Source organism: Anomalospiza imberbis, chromosome 18, assembly GCF_031753505.1.
Source record: "Anomalospiza imberbis isolate Cuckoo-Finch-1a 21T00152 chromosome 18, ASM3175350v1, whole genome shotgun sequence".
NCBI classification, from domain to species: domain Eukaryota; kingdom Metazoa; phylum Chordata; class Aves; order Passeriformes; family Viduidae; genus Anomalospiza; species Anomalospiza imberbis.
The window spans coordinates 5,586,439-5,612,270 of NC_089698.1; the positions used below are offsets into that span (position 1 = coordinate 5,586,439).

The window sequence follows — 25,832 nt, forward strand, 5'->3', positions numbered from 1 at the left end:
ATCTTGGAATTGCCATAGAAGAGTATGTGGGAAAGTCTCTGTTGTAGACATGGACAAGGGGGAAAGCCAGCCACTAACAGAAAGAGGGGAATATTTCTTAATTGCCTTGCCAGGGTTATTTTAAAGGGTGTTCAGAGAATCACAAGGTACCCTAGTTTGGAGGGGACCTCAGGCCATAAACAGAGTGCAGTCCCTTTCTGGACTCCTGTGCCTGTGCTTGACTGCCATTATGGTCAAAAGATTTTCCTTATAGCCAGTCTGAACATCTCACACTTCAGCTTAACTTCCTCACCTCTCGTTCAGAATGCATGTCTGTGAAGACTATGGTTTCATCACTGGGGCAACCTCCATGAAGGTATTGCAAAGCTGCTAGGGTTGCCTTTACTGCAGGCTGAACAGCCCAGATCCCTCAGCCTATTCACACCAAGTGCTCCAGCCCTCTGAGCATCTTGGCTCTCTGTGAAACGCCAGTCAGTGAGTGTCTTGTTCTGGGGGCCCCAAACTGTATGCAATATTCTAGATGCAATGTTCCTTAGTTTTCTTTATCCTTCAGGTGCTGGATCTCATCCCTTGGAGAGAAGCCAAATCAGTGACTAGACCTGTCCAGACGATCTCAGATGGAGAAGAGGAGCTTATCAGAGACTCCAAATTCTCATGGACTTAATTTTTTTTAAGCTTTGACAAACACACAAAAGTGGTAATGTGGAGAAGTCCTTCCCCTACTTCCTCTGTGTTCACATCAATTTGATTGTCTCCTTTGTCCCTCCTGCCTGAAGCCTTCAGGCCTTGATTTGTGTGCAAAGCCCATGTGGGACATGGTGTGGAGCATTTCTGAGCTCTAGTGCCATTTCTATATTAATGACAAAGTGTTATTTATATTTTCTTTTTAGAAGTGACCTCTTGCTGAGAGGTAACACAGTGTGTTAAATAAGCCAGGCTATGTGTAGATGCTGTTATCTCCTACTTGAAGGAGTCCAGCCTTTGATAAGCTCAGGGCTACACCTGCCTTAGAAACCAGATAGCACCTTGAAATATAGTAATCCAGAGGGATACAGCTGCTGAATGGATGCTCAGATACTGACTAATCCCTGTAGCAAATCCTAGCTGCCAGCAAGTTACGTGAGTGATTTTGAGGGAGGTGAAGCATTGGACTGTCTCCTTTCTCCTCTTCCCTTCTCCCCCCTTTCATGCTGCTCTGATGGTTTGGCTAGGAAGGTGTCCTGCCATTAGGATTAGTTTCAACAGAGTGGGGGTAAGGAAACTGATAGGCTCAGAATGTTCTCATCCTCACTTCCTGTATTTAAACCATGGACCTCATCGTGTCTTCTGACCAGTGAAGAATGCTGAGGACCTCTCCCTCAAGCAGATGCTCGAACAAAGTGCTTAGAAAGGGTATTACCTTTGTAGGTAATGAACTTTTCCTTCCATAGGAAGTTTTTCAGGCACCTGTAGCCCCTGTTACGGCTGTGAGGAATGCTGGCATGTGCAGGAAAACAGAGCTTGCAGTGTGCTCGCAGCTTTGCTGGCTCATTTTGGAAACAGGGTTTCTTGTTTCCTCACAGGCTGCAAGCATGCCTAAGGGAAGCAGTGCTTGTCACCTTTAGTGCGTGTGGGAAAGTGAGGGACTTGGTTTGATCATTGTTTTCTTTGCTGTGGTTGATGTAGCTTCCATAGATTGATCTGTTTTAAAGGTTTCTTGGGCCCAGCCGGTTGTGCTTCATTTTTGTCTTGTGTACAGAGTGCTCTCTGTACCCCATTAGCCTGGGCACATACTTTTGTTCTTGTTCTTGTCCTAGTGGGGATGTTTGTTATCATGAGATAATTTATGTCGTCACTTCTGATAGCAATTGTTTCCTGTGGAAACAGCAGCTTCTGAGTAAGAGGCTACCATAGCATGGGTTAAATTGCCTGTCATGCTGCATGTGCCTGAGGACACAGTGTCATCCTGTGGTGTATTCACAGCAGGAATTCTTCTAAAGGGAAACTAAAGTATTTAATGCCCACAGTGCCAGTCTTCTGAAAAGATTTGTCCTAAGTTCAGTACACTTTGGAGATACTTCAGAGACATGAAATGGAGATGTACACTTCATATTCTGCCAAAGCAATGTCCTTGACAGCACTGGGCTGGTTGTGAGACCCAGCAAAGCTAACTTGTATTCTCTGTAGTCCCAAATGAAATATTTTAAAAGAAGGAAACAGATATTTAAGAAATAACAAATACATTCATCTATTTCCTTTTGCTTTCATACCCAGTAAGTTAGGAAGAAAGTTCCACCTAAAGGAATTTACATTACATCTTTTCAATCGATAAGCACCAAAATTCAGCTGTTCAGAGAATTAATACAAGGCAATATCTGGGTATAAGATTAAAAGAAATATTTCAATAAACACATTTTCTGTGTCTAAAGCTTATTAAAAACTTATTCATTCTCTGAATGACTGAAGTAAGTGGTATGTGTTGGGAGAACAAACTCTAAAGGTTTGCGATTTTTGGAATTCTTTTAAAATTTTTAAGTCTGACCCTCTCCTTCCTCCACTAAAAAAGAAATGCATTGTAGAAGCTATGGTATACTAGCTTGGTTATTCTGCTGGGTGTTTTGTGAGGCACTGTAAAGGCCACCTAAGATACACTGTACTCTGTAACTATAACAGCATATTGTGGTAAAAGTGGTTCTCAAAAAGATTGCAATATTCTGGCTCCTGGTGATCCCAGATGTACTGGTCCCACCCATTGTGGAAATCTCTGCTGGTACAAGTCTCTGCAGGCCATTCCACAGACACCCTACACCTGCCTTCTGTGCTGGGTCTGACATTTAACATAAAGCTCTATGTCCAGTGAAGACTTACAGGCTAGCTGGCTGTGATAGATAGTTTTTATAACAAAATGCCTTTCTACTACTTACCTGAACAGTTGTCGTTGTGTTTGGCTCATGAGGCACTATTTAAAATGTTTTTAATTAAAATTGTCTTATAGCACTTAAAATTGTTTTGTATAAAATTTGCTGTAAAGATTTGTAATATGGTCAAAGGGCTCTTTCTCCTTCATTACCATTTTTAAAAATGTTTTAAAAGCTAGAAAGCATCTTGTATATATTCTGTATATGTATAGCAGCACATTTCATGTATGGAAATATGTTCTCAGAATATTTATTTACTAATATATTTATCTTAAGCCATGTCTTATGTTGAGAGTGTGTGACATTATTGTAATAATCACTGAAAATCACTAACACGAGGCCCTGTAAATACATGATAATTGCACACAAAGATTTTACAGTACTTGCCGACCAAAAATGATTTAAGAGAAGTGTAGTTACTTGCAGTTTTGTAAGAAAGTGTACAAATGTCTGTATTAAAAGAAAAAAAAAGGCAAAACCACACAAAAAATACAGTTTTATTGCATATACATGTGGGAGTTGTCCTTCTTGTTTTGGGGGAAAGGACACAGGTAACTGTTCTCCTCAAAGTATAGTCCTAGATATGCTGAGATGAACTCTAATAAACGGCATTCTTTCCTTTTTTTTAAACAGCAGGTAGGTGGATATGTATATGCCTTTACACAGCACAGCAGTTACTGGGGAGCAGTGGGGGTAGGTGTCACACAAGCCCCTGAGCCCCCCAGGCACATGAGAAGTACCACATCTGCTAAAAGAAATCCTCATTTATGTTTGGAACCTGCCTGTTCCTCGTGGCAAGGGAATTAAACTCTGCTGTAATTTCAGTTAAAAGTTGTTTTTATATTGTCCTGAAATAAAATTGTTTTGAGAGAGCATGACACAGGTGGGCACAGCTGGGTAAATCATAGCTTGAATGGTCCAGCTAGATCCAGGTCCTTGCCCTGGATCATGGAATCACTGGTCCTGCTTAATGAAAATCAGTATTTCGGGACTCGTTTTATCAGCAGAGAGCACAATTTCATCAGAGATGTTTATGCTCCAGAGAGGGGAGCCTGGGGGTGTGTGGCTCTATGTGTGTATGTACATGTGTATTTATGTATATTACTGTGTAAACAGTTCACCTTCTGTATTATTCATTTCCCATCCAGTGATACACTCACAGAGCCTTTTCCAGGATTCTCCAGCTTCTTCCTTCTCCCAGAGATTTTCACCTGGTAATCCCCTGGACTTTGCCCATCTCTCAGCCATGTTCGAATGCACTGGAATTCAATCAGCTCAGGATTTGGCCAAGAAATGAGCCTTACTTCTCTCCAACCCTCCTTGTTTCCTATGTGATAACTCCATTTGGGATGACAGACCATTCAAGAGCATTATTTTATAGGGGACCCTTCACAGCACAAGGACCAGTTCCCATCCTGATCTCAGGTACGATGGAAAAGCCTGGTCTGTGTGGGGAGACAGGCACAATAATGGAAGAGCAGCAGGAGCAGGTGCTTCCCAGTTCAAGTATGTGCCCCTTGTTTTGCTCAGTGAACAGAGTCTTGGCAATTGCCAGTGATTACAGCTATGCCTTTTATATGCCAATTAGTTCACAAACCACGTGTTTTTACAAATAGCATTAAACCCCCGTGTGTGGGTGGCTGGTAGCTCATATGTTGACAGGTCACATCTGAATCTCCCTTCTCTTCCCTCCCTCCACCCCCCCTCTGTTTGCTGTTGCTGGTGTTCTGGGTTTGGTTTGGGTTTTTTTTTTTTTTATTTTTGAAGAATTGTCCAGCTGATTGTGCTTTTAAGAACAGGACATGCCACCACCCTCAGTGTCCTGTAGGCACACAGTTTGTGGTGACTGGGAGTGGGGCTGCAGCCCAGCCTCATCCCCAGTGGGTACAGCTGTGAGCAGCATTGGCAGCAATGAGCCATGGAGTGCCCGGGTGCACTGAGCAACCACAAAGGGAACAGAGGGCACACAGGTGCAATGCAGCAACGTGAGGGCTATGAAAGGTTGGCTAAAGGACAAGAAGGGCAGATGCCTGAAGCCTTCTGAAATGGTGTGGTGAGTCTCTGCATTGTGGCTGTCCCAGCTGTGACGTGTGCTGTGGCCCTGTCCCACAGAATGATCGGTGAGCCCGTGTTCTGCCCGCGTGAAACACAACTGTGAGCTGCTGGCTGAACTTGTGTGTGGTGCTTACCTCTCTGTGGTATTCTGTCTACTCTTCGTAGTGGCTTCTTAAAAATTACTAAATGCAAATATTTTCTGTCCAAAATGAACATTTGGATACTTGGTAAGGGGGGGAGGTTCTTTTTACTTTTCAGGTTTGATGCTTAAGGAACAAATTTGTGACAAAATGAGAGTCCTGTGGGGCACCACAAACCTCCACAGAACCTCGATACAGTAGAAAAAGACAAGCAGCAGCAGATTATTCATAGTGGATTGTACATGATTGTAACACTTGGTGTTTCTGTAACACTATCTGCAATATCGTGTGCATCTGTCAAATCCTATGACAGCTGTTAGGTAACGTTTGTTGGTACTTGGGTAGTGTGAAGAGAAAAATGCCCTTAAAAGGATGGTCGTGTTCATACCCTGTGGAGCCAGCCTGGCCTAATTCTCTGGCCAGGGAGACAATAGCATACCTGAAACCAGATATTTTATCTTGCAGTGAAAGCACTGTGCTCTTGTGACTTAAATGCTTCATAGAAAAGTGTCTCTTTCAGAATAAAGCACACATTTCCCTTGGGGGGGATGAAACTGCTGCTTAGGAAACAAGAAAAAACGAAGGGGACAGTTTCCAGAAAGAACCAAAGCACCAGAGTCTCATAACTGGAATAGCAAGGAAGGAGAGCAGAGTAAGCTCCCCTGTGTAAGGGGAGGCCAGTCCCCTCTGACAATTGTGTTTCTAAAAGCAAAATGAGTCTTCACATGAAAAGCTGGAGGCAGTTTTGGTATTTGTCACTGGTTTTCTGGTGTTTACATAAAAGGTTGCTGAAGGTTTCTTAAAATGTAGCATTATTTTGGCCAGGAGGAATTAATTAGAGAAAAGATGAATCTTGCAAGAAAGTGGAAACAGCATTACACATCTCTGTAATTTCCAAAGCAAATCCTGAAAGAGTTGTTACAGTTTTTAAAAGTTTGAAAACATGTAAACGGAAAACTTTTAATTTGCCGTTACCTCAGAAGTTGTGTCTCAGAGCAGTATCATACTTTATAAGTAAAGTAATCATTCTCAGCTCTAATTCCTCTCTTCTAACATGTATAGCAGGCAGTGCTCTTGTAATCTGCTGGTGAACTGCAGCAGTTTCTGCCTCCTTTATTTCAAGTTTGTATACACTTTAGTCATCCTAACTGAACTCCTCCTGCACAAATACACTGTATTTATTTTTTCATAATTATTATTTACAACCATTTGCTGAATGCAGGGTGAACAGTTATAAACACAGCGCATACTTCAGCAGCGAGTCATCTCAAATTTGATTTATTTGGGTTTCTTGACAGCTTTATGTGGTTCACGTGATAGCTTTTGGATTTAGAGCAAAATGTCTTTAGACTGAAGTTCACCATGCCAAATTTCATCCCAAAGCACAGGTGCTCAGTAAATTTGAGAGAGTCTGAGTGGCGTGAAATGTGTGTGTAGTGGGGATGTGTTGTTAAAAAAAAAACTGGTATGGTCTGAAGGCAATTGTATTTTTCACTATCAAGGTAGCAGAATTGTTCATAAATGTCCAGAACAATATTCAGGTGAAACTGTCAGTGAACTGTATTTCATTGGAAGATTGTGAAACACTGCTGCAAGGCAGCAAGAACTAGTTGGACAAGTTTTTGTCAGGAGTTGTTTTTGTAGTTCACCCTTCCTTTAGGCAAAGTGGTGCACTAGAAAACTGTTCCTTCCCACTGCCTGAGAAGGCTTATTAAGCAGAAGATGAAAGTGGAATGGCTACTTATGCTCATTCAGTAGCAGCCATGTATCTGCTGATGTGTTTGACCTGTAGTCATGCAGGCTGCAGATTCAGTGCAGTTTCCAGGACGACCCATGAAAATCTCCTATTTGTTCTCTTGCTGAGGGGTGGTGGAATCAACAGACTTTAATTCTGCAATCCCACTGGACTGGCTGTATGAGCAATGTGATAAACTTCCTCAGCTTGTCCTGGCTGTAGAAATTCTGGCAGACAAATGTCCTACACAAGATTTTGTTAATGCTTGATTGAAAAAGCAGGTTACATGTTTGATGGTAAAAATCATCCAGAGAATATATGCACATGAATTAGCAGACTCTTATGAGCAGCCTAATACAATTACAGGCTAGAAATGAGATTCAAAGGAGGAAAGTGTTTCTTACAGCAATTGTTTTATCAGCATCTATTCTGTCACAAAACTGAGGCTGAGTTCCCCTGTTCTCAATGTCTTTCTATCATATATACCAAAGAAGTATCTTTTTTTCCCTACGGTTACAGTGTATAGAAATTTTATTTTTCCCAGAGTGTAAACTAACATCTTTTCTTCCTACAAAATGTTAGCAAGATAGAAGCATAATATGCTGTATTAAATAATGCATTTCCTATACATATACAAATATATATATTACTATGGTAACACATCACACATTTTTACATAACAAAGTCTCTATTTTCCCACAACATAACAATATTAAGATAAAAATACATATAAAATCACATAGTCAACAAACTAAACTAGTTTTAAATGTAGATTTTGAATGAGGGAAGGCACTTGTCCAGCTGGCCCCTTTCCACCTGAGGTCCACACACAGTGTAGGCTGCTGGAGCTGGGGTGCAGTGTGAAGGCAGCAGGCTCACACGTGGCTGCTGTGCCAGTTCCAGCAGAAGTGCTCATTGCCCCAGCTCTTGGGGCACACATCTGGCCTTGTCCCATGGCTTATTGTCTGCTTAGCTGTGCACTCAGGGAGCTCTTAGCTCATCTCCCTGTGCAGCCACCCAGTGAGCAAGGTCAGAGAGCTCAGCTCTGTAAAAAATAACTCGGGGAGGAAAAAGCCATGGCAATTTTTGAGCTGATCAGTTCATTGCACCACTACACAGCTGGTCACACCAGCACAAGAGTGAGCAGAGGGCCAGAGCAGGAGCTGAAATCCATGTGAAGGAGGAGGCAGCTCCTCATCAGGATTTGGTTGCCAAATCAGTTGCTTCTGACATTGTAGCCAGCGTCACATTGAGGGGACTGCTAGGCAGGAGCTCAGAAGGCTACAACTCAGATACAATTCCAAACAAGTTCTTCCGCAGTTCATTTCAATTAGTTGGAGAAAATGGTGTAGACACCACCATCCTGAGGTGTCCCTGCTCTCCAGCTGCCAGCTCTCAGCTGGCTGTGTAGTAGGGACATTCCTTTTGTGGGATTACACTTGTGCACAGTCACACTTTTTGCTTCTTCCTCCCCCGAAACCCTTACAGCAAAGATCAAAACATGCTGTGTTAATGGATAGCACATCTCTTGGCCATAAATCACCACAGCCTGAAGTGTCCGCACTAGCAGTGTGAGTGACCCTACCACATTTTGAAAAAATCCATACTGGAGATCTACCTGCTCTTCATGGTCTCAGCCCTGGAAAGTAGTAAGTGCTATTTAAGGGACCCTGTCCATGAATTTCCATCCATTGCTCTGTTTGCTAGCACTAGCAGTATCTAGAATCAGCCAATCTGAAAAATTCTGGGGGAGGGGAAGCATAATTTCTTCTATGCTTTTATCAGTGTATTACCCATGCACTGCCTAATACTAGTCCTGTTTATTGTTGCCATGACCAGTTAATCTGCTGTAAGTGCTGGTTTTATGGGACTTTTGTATATAAATTAGATTCATGCTCCCCATGAAAGTCCCATGAAATACAATTTTATTTAAAAAATATTTGAGGAGCTAAGGGAGCAATGCAAAAACCTCACTTCCTGAATTCTCTAGATTTTTGCATCAGTAGCATCAGTCTTTGTTGCTGTTTGTTATATTTTCTGTAATATTATAGTGAAATTAAATTCTTCACTAATGAAGAGAAGTGAAGCATTCTGTATTATTTCTTTCTGCAGTAGGTGTAATCAGTCACCAGGTGTTCCTGATGTTTTTTCAATTTATCATGATTGGGTAACTGCTTTATTAATGCCTCTCTGACAAAATGTTTCACTTGCATTTGATAAGGCAAGCAAAGCTTCATCACTTTGTGATAAGCACTGTGTGCTCGTACCAGCTCCTGAGGATCTGGCACCATGCTGTGATTCTCCCTGCCTGGTTTCCTGTTAGTGCACCAAATTAAGGATTCTCAGGAACCAACCTACTTTGTTTAGCTCTGAATCTCTGAGGTGAACTCTTTCTCCACACAGCATGATGCAAAACCTTACTTTTAAAAAAGGCAATTTCAGAACTTGTGTTGGGTCTGAAACAGACAATGATTTTTGGTCCAACATGATGACACATAGGAGAGAACCAGCATATTTTTGCAACTTGTCCTGTCTTCATTTTAGCTAATACTGTAATTATATTTTCCTGTATTCTTTCCAGCAGCTCATGTAAGGAAGTACTAGATGTTCCCATGCTATTCCATTTTTATATAAACAATTCCATAATTGCTGGCTTAGTAAAGTCTGGTTTCTTTTAAGCATGCATTGTGATATTGTTCAGCTGTCTCTAGCACTCATCTGTGGTACATAAATCAAGCTGGATTGAATTCAGTTCAGGTAAAAGACCAGATCTACAGTGGTAAGGCACAATATTTCACTGCAGAATTCTTTGATACCCTGTTTTTTTCAGTGAAATCTATAGTTCTCACAAAAAGGAGGGAGTTGTATGTTAAAAAACATAAGGGTAGATACTAGAATGAATTTAAACCCAGTGACAATTTTCTTACTTAATTACCTTTTGTAGATGCACTTAATAGATGTTCTCTGACTGCACATCTGGTATATGCAGACCATTGTTGTATAGTCAAACTTAACCAGAATTAGTGTAGTTTAATGGCTCTCAGTGAGCCTCCTCTAACTGAGTTTCAGCTGCCCACTGTAAACTTTTCCAGTCAATTTATCTGACATTTGCACTGACAGTTTTTCCTAAATATCTTGCTGGTCTGAACTTGCTAAGTCTGAAAGACTCACTGCTGATCCCTTGGAATCACTTGTTTCCCACTTGTGGTGGTGGGATGAGAAATTGGAGTATTGTGGATGGATAGCCAGTCTACCAAAGAGGAGAAATAGTTAATGCTGTCTGTTGCAATCAAAGAAAATACTTCACAGGTCAGAACCCTACTTATGTTTTAGTTCTTTGACAAGTAAGGCAATTACCTTAAAAATTCAGTTCAGTTTTAGTGTTGCAGGCAAGGAGACACTTCTCCTCACAGGTGAGTGTCAAGGCAGCTGTTTGGTGCATGTTCAGCTGCACAGCCTGGCCCAGCTGAGTTGGTGACAGCAGCCTACAACTTTGTAAATAGTTTGGGCTGCTGAGATCAATACAGGTGACTTAAGAGCAAAAACTGGTTAGTCAGCCTCACTGATAAAAATTCAGTGGATTACAGTTTCTTTGGACAATCCTTTAAGAAGCCCTAAGCTTATACCCAGGATGATTGCTGGCTGTCAGGCTGGAGTACAGTAGATTTTTTAAAGGATCACTGTGAATATGAACAAAATTATCATAAACATCAGTGAATGGTGGGAGAGATAAAGTCACTGAAAAGGCTTCAGTGCTCCTGCAGGCATTGACCTGGCGAGCTCTAGTCAATCAAAATGCATAATTGTAGCTGACTCTTGTTACAGAGGCATCCTGAATTTGATTTTTTATGTTTGCATCTCCGCTTGTAGACACAAACAGAACATGCAGAAAGAGCACCGAGCAACCAGGCTGATAATTTTTCCAGTCTTTGATTCCCATTCTATTGTATAGTACCTTTGAGATGTGTTTACATCAAGGCAAATAAGCTTTGTTTGCTGAACAGGTTAGCAGTACCCACCTCTGTCTTCAGCCTTGAGAATAAAAGGACTAAAGTAGCCTGATCTAATACAGTAGTACAGGCAAGGGGGACACAAGAAATCCTCAACCTGCAGATACCCCTTCAGTTACCTTGGGCAGGGGTCCAGGACATTTTGAATTTTAAGTGCAATGGTTTAAAGGCAGTAATTAACAGCACTACAGACTTGAGGAGCACCAGGTATTTCAAAATTATTGCTGCAATTAAATCCATTGTCACTGCTATATCCAAGAGAACAGCAGACAGGCAGTCACTCAAAGGCCTTTGGAAATGGACTTTTTGGAAAACAGGTATGAGGTTGGGAGGAAAAAAAAGGAAGATTAATCTCAAGTCACCTGGATTCTAAGGAGATCAATTCTTGCAAAATAAAAGACACCTCAGTTTCCCACCAGTGGGTTGCAATCGTCTTGTTGATTTCGAAGCTTTTTCTTGAAGATGGATATTGATGTGGATGGTTGGTAAAATATACTCCAGATCTCCCCAGCAGTAGTGACATCACTGCAATCCTCTGTTTCAGCTGCAGCTGGGATCTGGTGGGACCTAGGAAACAAGAGTTAATTCACTCTTGTGTTAATGTGCTTGGGTAGTTATGGCTATTAATATGTCTGCACTGGGTGTGCTCACAGCTTCCGCTGCATCTGTGACACTTCTTTCTACCTGCTGTGCAAAATGTAGGTTTTTGGAGTGTTTCTTGGTTGGCTTGATCAAATGAAAAGTTAGGTATCCTTTTGCCACCCTATGACAGCACTGACATTAAGCTAAGAGGGATCTACAGACTGTAGTTGTTGTTATTATTATAGTTGCTATTAATACAAATTAATTTCCGTGTATATTTAAGCATGTTTGTGCTATGTAAATACAATATTCAACATTTTGATTTGCTGATAACTCACCCATCATTTCATTCACTGAGTGTCCATCTAGAGGACCCAAAATTTACTTGGTAGGAGTGTAGATGTTTTAATTTTTTCCCTGCAAAGTATTATGATAATTTGACCTCTTCTCAGCAAACCTGGATGTCTTACAACATTTTCCTCCTTCCTCCTAAAGTACAAATCTTGTGAAATCAAGAGAAGACATAGTCTAGTAGCAAATGCTATCCTAACAGACTGGGAAGATAAAAAATGTGCTTATTTAGGATCTTCTATGAGAATACAAATATGTAATATCTAACTTGGAATATGGCCAATCTGACAATTGGAAGGCAGAGAGGAGCTCCAGGTTTGGTTCAGAGCTGAGATCTTGGTTCTCTGTGGTTGCTTTTGCTCCACACTCACCTCATGGTAACGTGCAGAAGTATCTTTGCTATTATGGCTGTAACACTTAGGATGAGCAGTGCTGTGAGACTGTATATTGTCCATTCTGCAAAAGAGAAGAGGGGGAGCTCTCAGTACATTCATTTATTTACAGTTTTTACTGTAAGAATACTGCATGAAAGGAACAAACAGCCTTGTGACGCTTTATTCAAATCTGTAATTTGACAGTGCCTTAAACCTACAAGTATTTTCTGCAGACTGGCACAAACCATACAACTTTCAGTCAGTTCTGCTTTTTTCCCTTGTGGAACTCCTCCCAGTAAAATTGAAAGCTGGCAAAATTCAAAGCATATACTAGTAAAATTACCTAGGAAAGGAAGCAGAAGTTCCCTTCCACCCACTGCCCCTCCTCAAAGCATTGCCTGTACGTGATGATTTGAACAGTATTTTTGGAACTGCATAAAATCCAAGGGTGCAGTTTCTGTTGGTGCTTTTGGGTAGTTTAACACTAGGCAGCTTAGGTGTAACTGTGGTAAGTCTGGCGTTAGGCTGGGCCTAGTCCCAGACTATTCCTGGGCACGTTCTGCACCTTGGCTGGTTTGGGTGTGCAGCTCATGTTTCAGGTTTGGGATGCAGACAGCTTCAGGGCTGTGGGGGTGTCCCCAGTGGGACGGAGGCCCAGCTCCAATGACAGATGAAAGCAGATGCCCAGAGTGGTTTAACAACAGGAGAGAATAAGTGATATTCACCAAGAGTGCATTTCCAGCCTTCAATTATTTACAGCTCAGTAATTTCCTGAATTCAGTGATGTCCTGAAGGTGAGTTCTAAACACGTGACAGTTCTCAGTGACATCTCTCCTACACCCATTAACTTGTCTAGTCCTCTTTGTATTATTGATGAGGCTTTGTTAATTGGGGTAACAGGGATGCAGAAAGCATTTCAAGCTATTCTAGACTCTACAAGTAAAGTTTGCTCTTTTTTCAGCAACTTGTGCCCTTCTGTGGCATGCAGGTCCCTAAAGCTGATCTCAGTAAGGAGGCTGCTCTGACTCATGCATTTTGAGATGCTTTCATTCTCAAGAACTCACCATCTTCACACTATTTCTGACTTAGGCTGAGAAATGTTTTGAAATGTAATGAGAGAATCCCAGTTAGTGCTAATTAGACTGAATGAAAATTCATCTGTTAGTAAGATGCATGGTGGATCTGCTAATGTGGAGGAGGCAGCAAAGGAAATAGTGACTCTGGATTTTTGCTTTGGCAAAATGGGTTTTCCCATTTCCACACTTTATTGTGTCATTACCAGGCATGGAGCTGGTTGGATGGCTTGGGCTGGTTGTGATGACATAGAGTATCTTTGATGACCGGGCTGCATTGATGCTGAGATTTGCTTGTTCATTTATCCTCTCTGGAAGGGTGTGATTCACTGGGATCTTGTTTTGATGCACATTGTCCTTCACAGCTGAAAACAGAGGAGCATGATTACAACAACAATCTCTTAACGGGCACAATTGGACTTTATTTTGTGCTTATAAACAGACATGCTGCTCTCTGGTTTACGTAAGAGAACTCAAATAATCAAATTATATCTGATTCCTAAAAATGCATGTACTTCACCGCTTTGGAGTTCTCAGAATTTTTCTGGCAGCTGAGTGTTCATCATAACAGTAGGTACAACTCAAGGACCAGAACATTTTCTCCTGATGACTTTCAGCTGAAGAGGAAGAGACTGTTGGAAGGAGCCAAGATGAACCAACGTGCAGATGGATTATTGTTTGTTTTGTTTCCCTTTGTCACTTTCCAATCTGTTTTAATAGGAAGGTCTAGAATTGAATTTTTGACAACCTTTATTTTGCTAATTATGATGTAGCTGACTGGAATGTTCTAAACTGAGAGAAATTATGGCGAAGCTTTCACCCAGTGAGTAGTGGCAACAAGAGAGATGAAACCCCTCTTAGATAAGAGATGAAATATTTGTTCTTTAATTGCCACTGCAGAAATTTCCTGTGTGAATTAAATGCTTCACTGAAAGGTAGAAATAGCAAAGGTAGCCTCTTACCTCTATACCTGATAGCAAATCCCTGGGCTTGATTGATGTCATCTGAGAAAAAGTACAAAATGACAAAATCCAAAGAGATGTTAAAGGTGTGAGGAGGCTTGTTCTTGCCATTAAAACGAGCTAGAACGTGGTAGGTGTAGCCATCCAGCAATTCTACCATATCTGTAGCATCTTTGATTTCAAAAAGGACAAAGCTGAAGTGGATTTGAGATGCTCCTGGAACTTGTATGGTCCAATAACAGACTTTGCCTGTACCATATGTGTCAGGAAAATCTGGGGAATAGATCACAGCTGTAGCAGAAGTGTAATTCCCTCCACAGGCACCAATAAGGGCTGTGAAAACAAGAGGAAAGGGAGACAAATGGAAAGAAAGAAAAGAGGTAATACATTAATTTTGCAAAGCTTTAGCACTCTGTAGATTCTAATACTTAAATGTGACTTGATGGTACAGACTGGCTAGGCCAGCAGGATGCACTCTCTGCAGCTACTCTTTCCCTCCCTCAGCACTGGGAGCACAGCTTTTGTTGCCTTTTCCTGGAATACTTATGCCTCATTACTCTGACCTATGCATCAGTCTTGAACACTGCAACTTTCCTTTGTCCTGGTGTGTAACCATGTACCCTTTCCTGCATCCCTGCAGAAATGGGGTAAGAGATAAATCACTGATTCAGGGGCTTCTACTCTGAACCTATCAGGCAGGAAGGAAAGTGGGTTAGTGACTATTAACTGACACTCCTTCACAGCTGTATGAAATTGAAAACTTAAACACCACAGAATCCAGAGAGCAACTGAAATGCCACCAGCTGACAATGCATATCCAAATATGCATATACAATTTTTTACCTTCTAGTAAGATTGATTCTTAGGGAGCTTCTGACAGCTGACTTAGTACCACTTGTGAGGAAAGTGAGAGAACCTCTGGAGCGTGAGCAAGCATAATTTCTTGGAAGAGCTATTTCACATTATTAATGGATGAGAATTTTAGGCAGAAATGGAAAGCAGCTTGATTTTATACCGAATGGAGGTGTTTTGCTGTTTGGTGTGCAACAGTTCTCTTTGTTTTGAGCCTTTTCCCTAATTTACTGAACATGTGAGGCCTCTCCTTTGGGAAAAAACTGATCCTGCTTCAATACTTACTGTCAAAAAGAATGACTCTGCCGTCCCCACCGCAGGGCTGAGTGTGGTCTCCAAAGCAAACACTGTTGCATTCCGTACTGGCTGCCTCCCCGTATCTCCAGTAGTCAGGGTTATTTCCACAGAAGCAAGCATAACCTGATTCCATGCCTGCAAACTTTGACAACAAAGATGCATAAGGAAGGGAGGAACAGTATTTGAAGGAGTGACAGCAGGAGGTTGTTTGAGCAAGAAAGCTGGCAGCAGGATATGTGTGTTTTGGAGAAGTATGATTACTCAGAAGAACCACCACAAGGCTATTTTTGTTTGGGCTGTCAGGATGCTACTTAAGACTGGGGGAAAGATGGAATGGAGGGCACCCTGACACTCACAGTAAGCAACCATATTTTCTCCTGGCATTATTCATTAGTCATTTGTCCAGATTCCTCTGGCTGCAGAGAGAGGGCTTGATCTCTGGGGTGGACGTGCGACCTTAGACCTCCCAAAGGTTCAAAAAAAAAGGGAAAGAGGAGAAATATGACAGAAACCTCTAGGCATGTTGCCATTTTGTCTTTGAAAACATTTTGTAAATGGATGTCAAAGAAATCACCTTGAACTGCTGGCTGCGGCAGGAGCTGATGCACGTTTGGATTGTGAGTTTATTGGAGGTCTCGCTGGTGCCAGTCAGAGGTGGTGGCTCCCCATGGTCCTTGTAACAGCCCAGATTTCCTGGCACTACAAGAGTAACACACAACAATCATTTAAAGTGCCTGTAAACAGCCCAGACCACTTCATGCACTACCTGGTCACTGAGCAGCTCTGTGTTCTGGGCTTGATGTTGCACTTTGGGAACTCTTTGTTACTCATGCTCTGTATGATTCTTGTCATATTTTCCAAAGACGCCAAGGGATGAGTGATGGGATAAAAGAGTATCATATCATCTCAGCAATATACCTGTAAGACTCTCTAGCTGGTTTCAGTAAGCTGCAGTAAAACAGACAAGATAAATACCTTGTTCATTTCTCTTGAAAGAGGCAATTAAAAAAACCCAAGGCATTAAATGGATTCAGGGGGGTTGTGGTTTTTTGGTTGGGTTTTTTTTTTTTGTTTTTTTGTTTTGTTTTGTTTTTTTTACTACTGGCATGCATATTCTGAAAATGTAAATTAAACTGTTTGATTTCTGTCTGACCTTCCAAACAATGGCATTCTGGAAGTTCCCAAAACAGGATACTTGAGGAAGGGAACCTATAATGTTTTAGAATGGAGTTTGGCAAGTTTTATGGGAGGGACTATACACTTATATAGGGGAATTTCCTAATATTTAAAACTTGACTTCTGATATGAATCTGAAGCATCATACAAAGAGATTAAAAATGAGCATTATTACTTTAAAAAAACAACCCATCTATTTACATTAATATGATGTTTCAAGGCTCCTTGGTCACTATGGGAGATCAGAATTTTCTCCCTTCAGTGCTCTGGTCTTTTTTTGGTTTTGCACTTTTCATCAAAGCACTGGAATTTAACCATGATCACCCCCCAGAGAGGATGTAGAGTACAATACAGTGCTGTGATAATGGCATAAAATTATCCCTTGCCCACTTGTCATATCTATTCACATGCTTGAAATTAAATCTGTTACTAGCTCTATGTTAAGTTTTCCTGTGCCAGATTGACATGGATTCTTTTTGTCCACCTAACTGTCACAGCTCTGTATGACATGATGTGCTCAGAGACCTGTATGAGTATTTTATTTATGTAGTCATTGGTTATTACAGTACCCAGTAAACTTATTATAAATAATGACATAACACTGCTTGAAATATTGTTCAGAAATTAATTTTGTTCTCCAAGAATACAATTTCAATTATAAATACTTGCATGGAGTTATGGCTTTGATATGCCCTGCAGCAACATTCATATAAGTACTGAGACTTCAAGTTACAGCCTGATTTAACATACCTTTGGAAATCCCCACTTGCAGCCCCACCCCAGCTGAGTACAGCTGGGCTGATAACTCATGAGAGACTTCATTCTTTTTTGTATTGTGCATGATTTTGCAGCCCTGAAAAAGCTTCCTAGTTATCCAACCTAGCTCATTTTCCTAAGAGACCTGGGATTTTTAATTATTTTTTCTTTTTTAAAGTAGCCTTATTAGTGAGACCTTTCAACCTTGGTTCCAGAGGATTAGTACTTCAGTATGCTAAGAAACCAGAGTAATTTGAAAACTTCTTAAATTTTTTAACTAAATCAAGCATACATCCTAAGACTAATAAGTCTCTTTGGTGTCCCAGCAGTATTTTAACCTTCTTTGCTCTTAATATTTAGCCTGCTAAAGAAACTTGGCAAAAAAAAAAAAAAGAGGTAATCAGTGTTCTGCAATTACTGTTCATGCTCACCAGTGATGTTTCACTATTACACTGTCTTCACCCATTTGTATCTATTTATCCTTTTCTTCTCAAAAGGTCATCTCTTTTGCACAAGCATTTTTCTTTTAAGAAGCATTTGACATAATGAGGTCTTGGCAAACACCACAGCTTCTGCATTTTACATGTTGAGGCACGTATTCAATGTATTAAAATATGGAATTAATCCTTTTGAGCTCAAAACCATGTTCCAGCTATGCTCATCCAGCTGTCTTTGAAGAGCCTCCTAGCTTTTTGCACTGGCAGCATGCACAAATGGTTTGAGCTGTCGTTGTTCCTGTGTTCCATATAGCTCTGTATACCTTACCTGGCCCTGCCATTTAACACCTCCTCCACATTTCAGTCAGATTTATTACATTACATACATCCACACTGGAAATAAGATTCCAGTAATGAAATCTGTTTATGGGGAGAGAGTCATGTGAGTCATAAACATGAAGATGTAGTTAAATGGCAAAGCAAGCCTTTCTTTCTTTCTTTCTTTCTTTCTTTCTTTCACATTTTGGAAGTGTAAGTTGTTATTTCCTTTGAACTTAAACCTAGCCTCATTAACAGGGAGACCAAAGAAGTCAGGAATAGCTGCAACACTGCAAACAAACCATCTGAGGCATTCAGTTCTGAATCCTCCATGTGAGATGCACATGTTCTCTCAGCACTCAGAGCTGCAGCCTTGCCTTTTATTTTGTTTCTGTCCATTCCAGTCTGCTTAGCAGACATGAAGAAGGAGAGAGGAAGAAAAGGGAAGATGAAGCTCCTCCTGGAGTAACTAACACTGTCTTCTGTGATTGTGCTCATCCATCTTCATCTAACACTGCTAAATTCTGTACCTTACCTACTCAGAATGTCAGAACACATTTCTGACTGAAGCATGTAGTGTTATGTATAAATATTAGGGAATGAGACACATGAGATAATCATGTGAATTCATCACCGTAATGAAAAGTTCTTCACTGTAGATTCTTAATTATTGTTCAGATGAATCATTGCATGCAAATCTCTCTAGGCAATCAAGATGCTTCATGTTGTTGGCACTGCCATGGTATTATGTGGGCACAGTTAGTAGGTAACTTATGTTCCACATACTTTCCTAGTAGTAAATATCATTAAGGAAAAGAAGCTTATATGAGAAAATTTTCTCTAAAAATTTTCAAATAGCTTTTTTTAAACAATTGCTTTCTTGCTCCATCACAAAAGTCAAGTTTTGTGTTGTGCATGTCACAAGATAGTTTTGATGGTCCCATGACTTAGCATCATGCTTACTGAAAACAGAAAGTCTGGTGAAGAATAAAAGATTTTTTTACACAGCTTCATAAACCATGAGGTTTGTATTAAGATTTGGATGGGCTTGCAATGTACAGTTTGCTCTAAATTGCTGCAATTCCTTTTTCTAGTATCGAGTTTCAGTGCAATGCTTGAAGCAGCTGCTACTGGTCAAAAGGACATTTTGTAAATGTAAGTCTGGATTATCTGTGCAAGTAAGTGTCCAAGTTTAAATCCTCTTCTCCCCACCACAGAGAAAATGAGCGAGGCTGATTTTAAAAGGATCCTTTGTGTGGAACAAATGGAGTGGAGAGAATTTGCCTTTCAGCTTTTTTTCTTGGTGTCACATCCAGATAATTTGTTAACATCTGTGGTCTTTAAAGAAAATGCAAATTCTTTCATTTTAGACCAAGTTAGATTTCTTAATTAGGGGGGTCAAGTTTCCTAAATCATATGTGGTATATTAGAAAAATAAGAGTAAGATGTCCTCTGAACAATGAGAATCAGAGTGTTGAATGATTGAGTGTTACAGAGTCTAATTTAAGTATTTAGGTCTAGGTGAAAGGCATCTGTCTTAAGGTCACACTTATGTATTTGTTTGCCTAGCATGAACATGTGAGTCATTCACATTCATAAATCCAAACAAAGCTGTGAAAAAAGTTAAAAAAAAATCACTTTAGCTCCATTTTTCTTGTCTGGTTTTGTTTTCTTAACTTCAAGTAAGAAATATACTTCCAATCAAATATGTACATATGGACACCTGCTCTGGTGCTTAGCAGTGAAGACCTAAGTTATGCCTTAGAAACAGAGGATACTTGCACAAAAGAAGTTAGGAAAGCAAGTGAAGACATTAATGATTAGACTTATTAAAATGTGTAGCTATGGTTGCTTGTTAACATTCAAAACTAGAATATCATCTTAGTATTTGGGCATATTTTAAAGAATGTGATTTGGGAAAGAAAATTTTGGAAGATACTGACACAAATCATGACATTGTGGACACAGTAAAAAATAGAACACATGAAAAATATTAAATTCTGGAAAGAAGCTTCATGTGAATAGCTTGTAAATTATCTGATTTTTAAAAAGTCAAACAAAATCCAGGTTGTGGTTTCAGAGCAATGTTAAATATCTGCACCTGCCAGAGGCAGAATTCTACTCCAGGGTTCCTATATAGCACACAGACACCTTTTCACTGTCCTCTCATATTGTTTTTGTTTCCTCCAAGCAAATCTGTGTAGGATGCTCTATACACATTAAACTAATGTAATAAATTATGTGAGCTAATTGCAATGGATGGATGTATATACCTTGTAAAAACTTTCCTTTTTTTTTGTCCTCTAGATTTTAATAAATTAGTGATCTATGGATTCAAAGAGGTAGCAGTACTTCACAAGTTTGTGTGATTCCCTGTCATGCAGTATTATTTGTAAATAATATAATCCAGTAATTCTGAGGTAAGATGAAAAAGATAACAGTGGAGATACAATTCAGTAAGCTTGTCATTAACTCTAAGAAACCTGTTTAAAATACAGCTTAGTCTGCAACTGCAAATAAGCTGTTTTGCTTTATCCTAGTTTGTGTTTGGAAATCACTACCCACTGTTGTGTAACTGCCAATCTCTGCTCAACTGAGATGCAGGTCTAAAAAAATTGCTCTTACTTCGGCAGGATGGAATCTCACAGTATTTCCAGTATATTCCATCTTCGTGTTCCGCAATATAGCACCATGGGCTGACATCCCCATCAGGGTTTCTGAAAGAGAAAAAATTCATCAATTTTTTTCAAAACTACACAAAAAAAATCAATCTCATTGAGCTTCAATGACATTACTATTTTTGCTCTAGTACCTACCAAAAAATGCAAAGTTTTGCATCATCAGGAAGTAGAGATAGTTTGGTTATTACAGTATTCATCAAGCATAAGATGCTAGTAATGTCTAAAATATAGCTTTGTTTTACTCTGGGGTTAAAAGGTGCAGAGCTATTTCTGGTCAGTAGTGACAGAGAGGAAGATTTCCTGCCCTACATCCTGTGTACAGGTTCCATAGCCTTGATTTTTTGCCTTGGTACAAAATAGTCCAGACTCCAGCTTTCTGTGTGTATGGTGATAAAAACGCTTAGCTGATGAAGGCTTCCGGGAAAGACTGAATTATTTTCTTCCCTTTCAATAAAACTGACTAAATCCATTCCAGTGATTTCTTTATATTGATGGTTAATTCCTTATATGTCCATGATGATGATGATCACTATTTTTATAATCATTTGCTGTTGTGTAGCACCACTTACAAATGCATACCTAAATAGTCACTAGGTTATTTAAAGTTTTTTTCTATATACACTGTGAAAGGCTATTCACATTGCAAAGATCTATTTAAGAGAATAAATTCTTATTTTGGACAGTCAGGTTGAAATATAACTTTTTCTTTTAAGTAGGACCAGTTGCAATCTTTTTATCATGTGCTTTGGCACGAATTCTATTAATGACACAGCCCTACTGAAGTGTCAGTTCAGCTGCATGTTGTCATTTATGCCTATTAACAACTCTTTTGTGGGAGATCCAATTTTAGAAATTCTGTGGATGTTTTTTGGCCAAATAGCAGACTGCTGAAAACAACTGGTGAGTTGAGTGCCGTTTAGATTACTAAAATGTTGCTAGTTAGGCTTTCAAACCAGGCAGTGGACCAGGAAAGTCTAAGACTAGCTATGCTAGGAATTTAGGTGTAATGCAAGAGCCTCCAGTAGCTAAAAAAAGTGGAAGACTAAAACCAAGTGAAGCTTGTACTTGAACAAACCCATTTTCCCTTGTTTCCAGAGTTACAGGAATTTTTGCAATTACATCTTCATGACAGAAACCGTATGTCTAGAATTCAATCATGAGAATGGCACTCTACATATGAATGCCTTAGAAATGCGAGGAAATTGGAGAGAAACATGATGAATGTCTTTAGAAATCTTTGTCTTCAACCTCAGAAGTGCATGGCAGTTAGAAAACAACTCTCTGTCTTTCAAAATCTCTAAAAATTTCAGTCCTCTTAATTTTGTTATGGTTGAAGTGAGTGGAACACTATGAGGCATTTCCATCTTGACAGGGTGTCCTGCAGTAAACAAAGTATTCCAAGTAAGGACCACCCATGGAGAGGTAACATGCTTCTGATTAATGCTTCAAGTGTAAAATTCAATTGTTCAAATGTTGTCCCCAAACGCAAATCTCAAAGCAATGTATTATGCCTTAAAAAAAAGCCTTGTCAGGTATGTGCTGCCTGAGAAAAGGGAAAATCAACTTGTCCATTGTCATCAAGCAGATGAATGTCAGAGAAAGAGCTAAAACAACTATATCACAGGCCTCAACAACATTTGCATGCTGTAGATATACTCTGGCACTCTTAGTGACTTTCCAAGCTGTCTTTCAAGAGAATGTGAAGTTAAAAGTCATCCATTAGTTAGGACTGTCATTCCCTACACCTGTGAGAATATTCCTAGGCCAAGTGATACAGCATAAGGAAGAAAATGAGGATAATCTAATACCTAGCAGACTCAGGTAAAAAAGCTCTTTTTGGTAATTAAGTAATTTCTCAGGTTAATATCACATTATAGGCTTCTTCCTCCTTGTAGCATTTACCAATGCTACATTTGTTTTATTTACTAGGTAAATAAAACTCATTTACTAGGTAAAGCAAGTTTCAAGTAAGTGTTTTTTGAGTATCTGGATAAACATTCAGTTTCTCATGCATGTTTTTGCACAGCTTGTACGTGTTTTGCTTTGTACTAACCAAAATATTAGCCAGAGATGACTGCCAAAAGTAAGATCCTGTAGATAAAGCCTGTCTAGTATATTGCCACACAGCAACAATCAAAATTACATTCTTGATTCTGCTATTTGTATCAGAGAGAATTCAGTGGCCACTATATTTTTCACAGCTCTGTATTAGTGTGTCTACTGAGACACAGAGCTCAAAAGAAGCCTGCAGAGCCTAAACATCTCTGAACTTAAGTTCTGATTTGGCTCCTAAAATCTGAAGTTCTTATTTAAGCTTTTTCAAAGTTCTCTCCACATTAATAGAGGACTTTCTCTAGAAGGCAAGGAAACAGAAGTGCATCTGCCATGGCTTAATTTGGTATTGTAACCCCTGACAGATGAGCTTCTGAATTCAAGTAACAACTCTAAATCACTGATGCTCACTTAGAATTTTTATGACTACATAACTTTATTAGCAGAAAACTTTAGCACAAAACTTGGGAAGTGTAACAGAACCAGGCCTGGGTGTGAGGATTTGAAAAAGTTATTCCACTAATGGTGCTGATAGATTCAGGGTACTGATAACAGGGTAAACCCAAAAGTGTTAGGTACCCATGGTTCTGACATTCTTCAATGCATGACAGGACATTTCCTAATTTTCTGTCAAATGCTTAAAGTAACACTGAGTGTTCAGGCAATGTTAGAGCAATGCGATATTTCTTACCTGCAGTAGTTATGCTCTCCAAGCCCTCCTTCCCCATTGGGATATTTCACAGTATTATAAGGATGCTCAAAGGTCTCATTCCAAAAAAGACAAGGTTTCCCTGCATTTTGGGAGGTCTGGTTCTGAGTGCCACGATAGTCAGCCCCGTTTGCTGTATAGCATTCTGGGAAGAAAGAGATGGAAAAAGAAAGAATATATCTAGGTTTAGTGTTTGTTCTTCCCTCACCCTCCACCCCATATCCAATGGACCGTGTTTCCTGCATTGTTTAGGCAGCTAAAGATGCTGGCTGGGATTTAAGCTTACTCTCAGTCAAACCTCTCTTCAAGAGATTATGATGTCTTTACTTTAATAAACAATGTGTAAGACAGGTCTGAAGAGAGGTTTACACAATTAACATGCATTTTCTGAATAACATAATACTTTTTAACTGTTTTCCTTGTGTTTTACTCACGAGGATGACTCTGTGACTTGTTAATTTTCCAAAAATGAAATCATATGACATTATCAGTCTGCTACTTATCAGCATATTAACTAAAATCTCATTCCACTTCAGCTAAAGTTGTGATTATCTGTATTTTACAAAGACTTTGTAAGCATGGATCTTACCAACATGTACATTCTGATTTTGAAAAATTCTTACAGACTGAATTGCCTTAGAAAGGGACCTCCTTTAGCAAAGTATACTCACAATATTGTGATTTGATACTAAAGCATTTATGCTTTCAGATTAAAAAGTATGGGTCAGTATTTTTCTGCCTCACTCATATTTTTTCCCACTTACATTTGTTTTCCTAGCCTCCTAATATGCAGCAAGTTAGAAACCAAAGTAGAGAATGATTTTACTAAATACATTAGCCCCTTCTCAGCTGAACTACTAATTTCATGCTGCCTGGCTTTGCTTGGCCTTGTTAATCACAGAATTGTAGAATGGTTCAGGCTAAAAGGGACTTTAAAGATCATTCAGTTCCAGCCCCCCTGCCATGGACATGTTCACTGGACACCTTCTGATGAAATAAATATCCAAATGCATGAACATCTTACTTTTGCTGAAACTGCAAAACATTTTTGATTAAATTATGCAATGTGAGTGTGGCAGAGCATGGGAACAAGTTGCCCAGCGAGGCTGTAGAATCTCCATCCTTGGCGATATTCCAAAGCCACCTGGACATGGTCCTGGGCAACCTGCTTTAGGTGACTGTGCTTGAGCACAGCAGTTGGACAACATGACATCCAGAGGTCACTTTCATCTCAACCATTCTGTGATTACCTTCCAGGAAGAATCATTGTAATTAGTTTACCATAAATAAGTCCATCCTGCTTATAATTAATAGCTGCTAACATTTATCATCCTTGCATTTATTTAAGCATAGGATTAAAACATAACAGGCTGTGACAGAATTAAAACTGTTGTTACACTGCTGTAAACATTTCTTTGTACTGGACAGCATTACTGGAGAAATTTATTGAAAATTAGCTTTCTGCTAACTACAGGCTGTGAAACCTCCTGTTTCATCTGATAGTGTTCTTTGTAGAAACCATATTGCAGCTGCAGAAATGTTGTACTGCCCTGAGGGAGTGGGAGAGTGCTGAAGTATGTGCTGATCTCAGGTGTCCCTCATGAAATCTAACTTACAAAACAAGTCTAGAAAGACCTGTGTGGCTGCAGTTGGAAGAGGAAAAAAAACCCACCCACATTTTAGTTCTGATATTAACAGTACATTGTTTTTGTATTTAGAACTACTGTAGAAGAAGGAAAAATGTATTATTAAAACCATGCCTCTGAAATTAGTTTAGTCTGGGCTCACAAATATCAGAATGGTACAATTATAATAATTATTTCAGAGTTCTATTACACAGCAGATGAAAGACAATGGTTTTGTGCTTTCCCTGTGCATTTTCGTGCCTAGGCAAGTTTGCATTTCTGTTAAATGAAATTTTGTTGCTGAAGGCACACAGAAGAGGTGTCTGCACAGCCATTAATGTATTCTGCTATCATCTGTGGACAGAAAGCTGTATAATTTAACAAAAACAAGCTTTAGGTCAATACTCCTCCTTTCTGTAATTTACCTGCCTTAACAAAACAGGTGGGCTGCATGCATTTGCTTAAAAACGCAAATCTGAGTTTCCAGTAGTCAGGCCACCACAGATATTTGTGTAAACATGAAAAAAAGAAAAACACTTTAAGGTCATGACTGTGTTGCAACTTTCTTCAATACCTCTTTTGCTTTGCAGTTAACATTAAAGCTTTTGTAGGTTATGGCTGAAAAATATAAGCTGATGAATTTTAGCAGACAAGAGAGAAAAATGTAGATAGAGATTCAAAAGAGATAAGCAAAATAATAAGGAACAAAAAGAATTTTGAAAAGTGATAAGCACATCCAGAAAAGATATC

The 25,832-nt window shown here is 39.6% G+C and overlaps 2 protein-coding genes across 5 annotated transcripts in view; one reads left to right on the forward strand and one right to left on the reverse strand.

Annotated features, from left to right (window-relative positions):
* ZNRF3 (zinc and ring finger 3) overlaps positions 1–3,406 on the forward strand; it is a 68,031-nt gene extending 64,625 nt beyond the window's left edge. For all 3 annotated transcript variants that reach the window (XM_068208707.1, XM_068208708.1, XM_068208709.1), the window contains one exon: positions 554–3,406. In XM_068208707.1, the coding sequence (XP_068064808.1) occupies positions 554–597 (44 nt within the window). In that variant the 3' untranslated portion in view covers positions 598–3,406. The remainder of the gene's footprint in view (positions 1–553) is intronic.
* Positions 3,407–5,818: 2,412 nt separating this feature from the next.
* KREMEN1 (kringle containing transmembrane protein 1) overlaps positions 5,819–25,832 on the reverse strand; it is a 28,199-nt gene continuing 8,185 nt past the window's right edge. For both annotated transcript variants that reach the window (XM_068208710.1, XM_068208711.1), the window contains exons 2-9: positions 23,440–23,602; positions 20,641–20,732; positions 15,903–16,027; positions 15,317–15,470; positions 14,180–14,512; positions 13,424–13,582; positions 12,142–12,226; positions 5,819–11,404 (exon numbers count right to left, since the gene is read on the reverse strand). In XM_068208710.1, the coding sequence (XP_068064811.1) occupies positions 11,242–11,404; positions 12,142–12,226; positions 13,424–13,582; positions 14,180–14,512; positions 15,317–15,470; positions 15,903–16,027; positions 20,641–20,732; positions 23,440–23,602 (1,274 nt within the window). In that variant the 3' untranslated portion in view covers positions 5,819–11,241. The remainder of the gene's footprint in view (positions 11,405–12,141; positions 12,227–13,423; positions 13,583–14,179; positions 14,513–15,316; positions 15,471–15,902; positions 16,028–20,640; positions 20,733–23,439; positions 23,603–25,832) is intronic.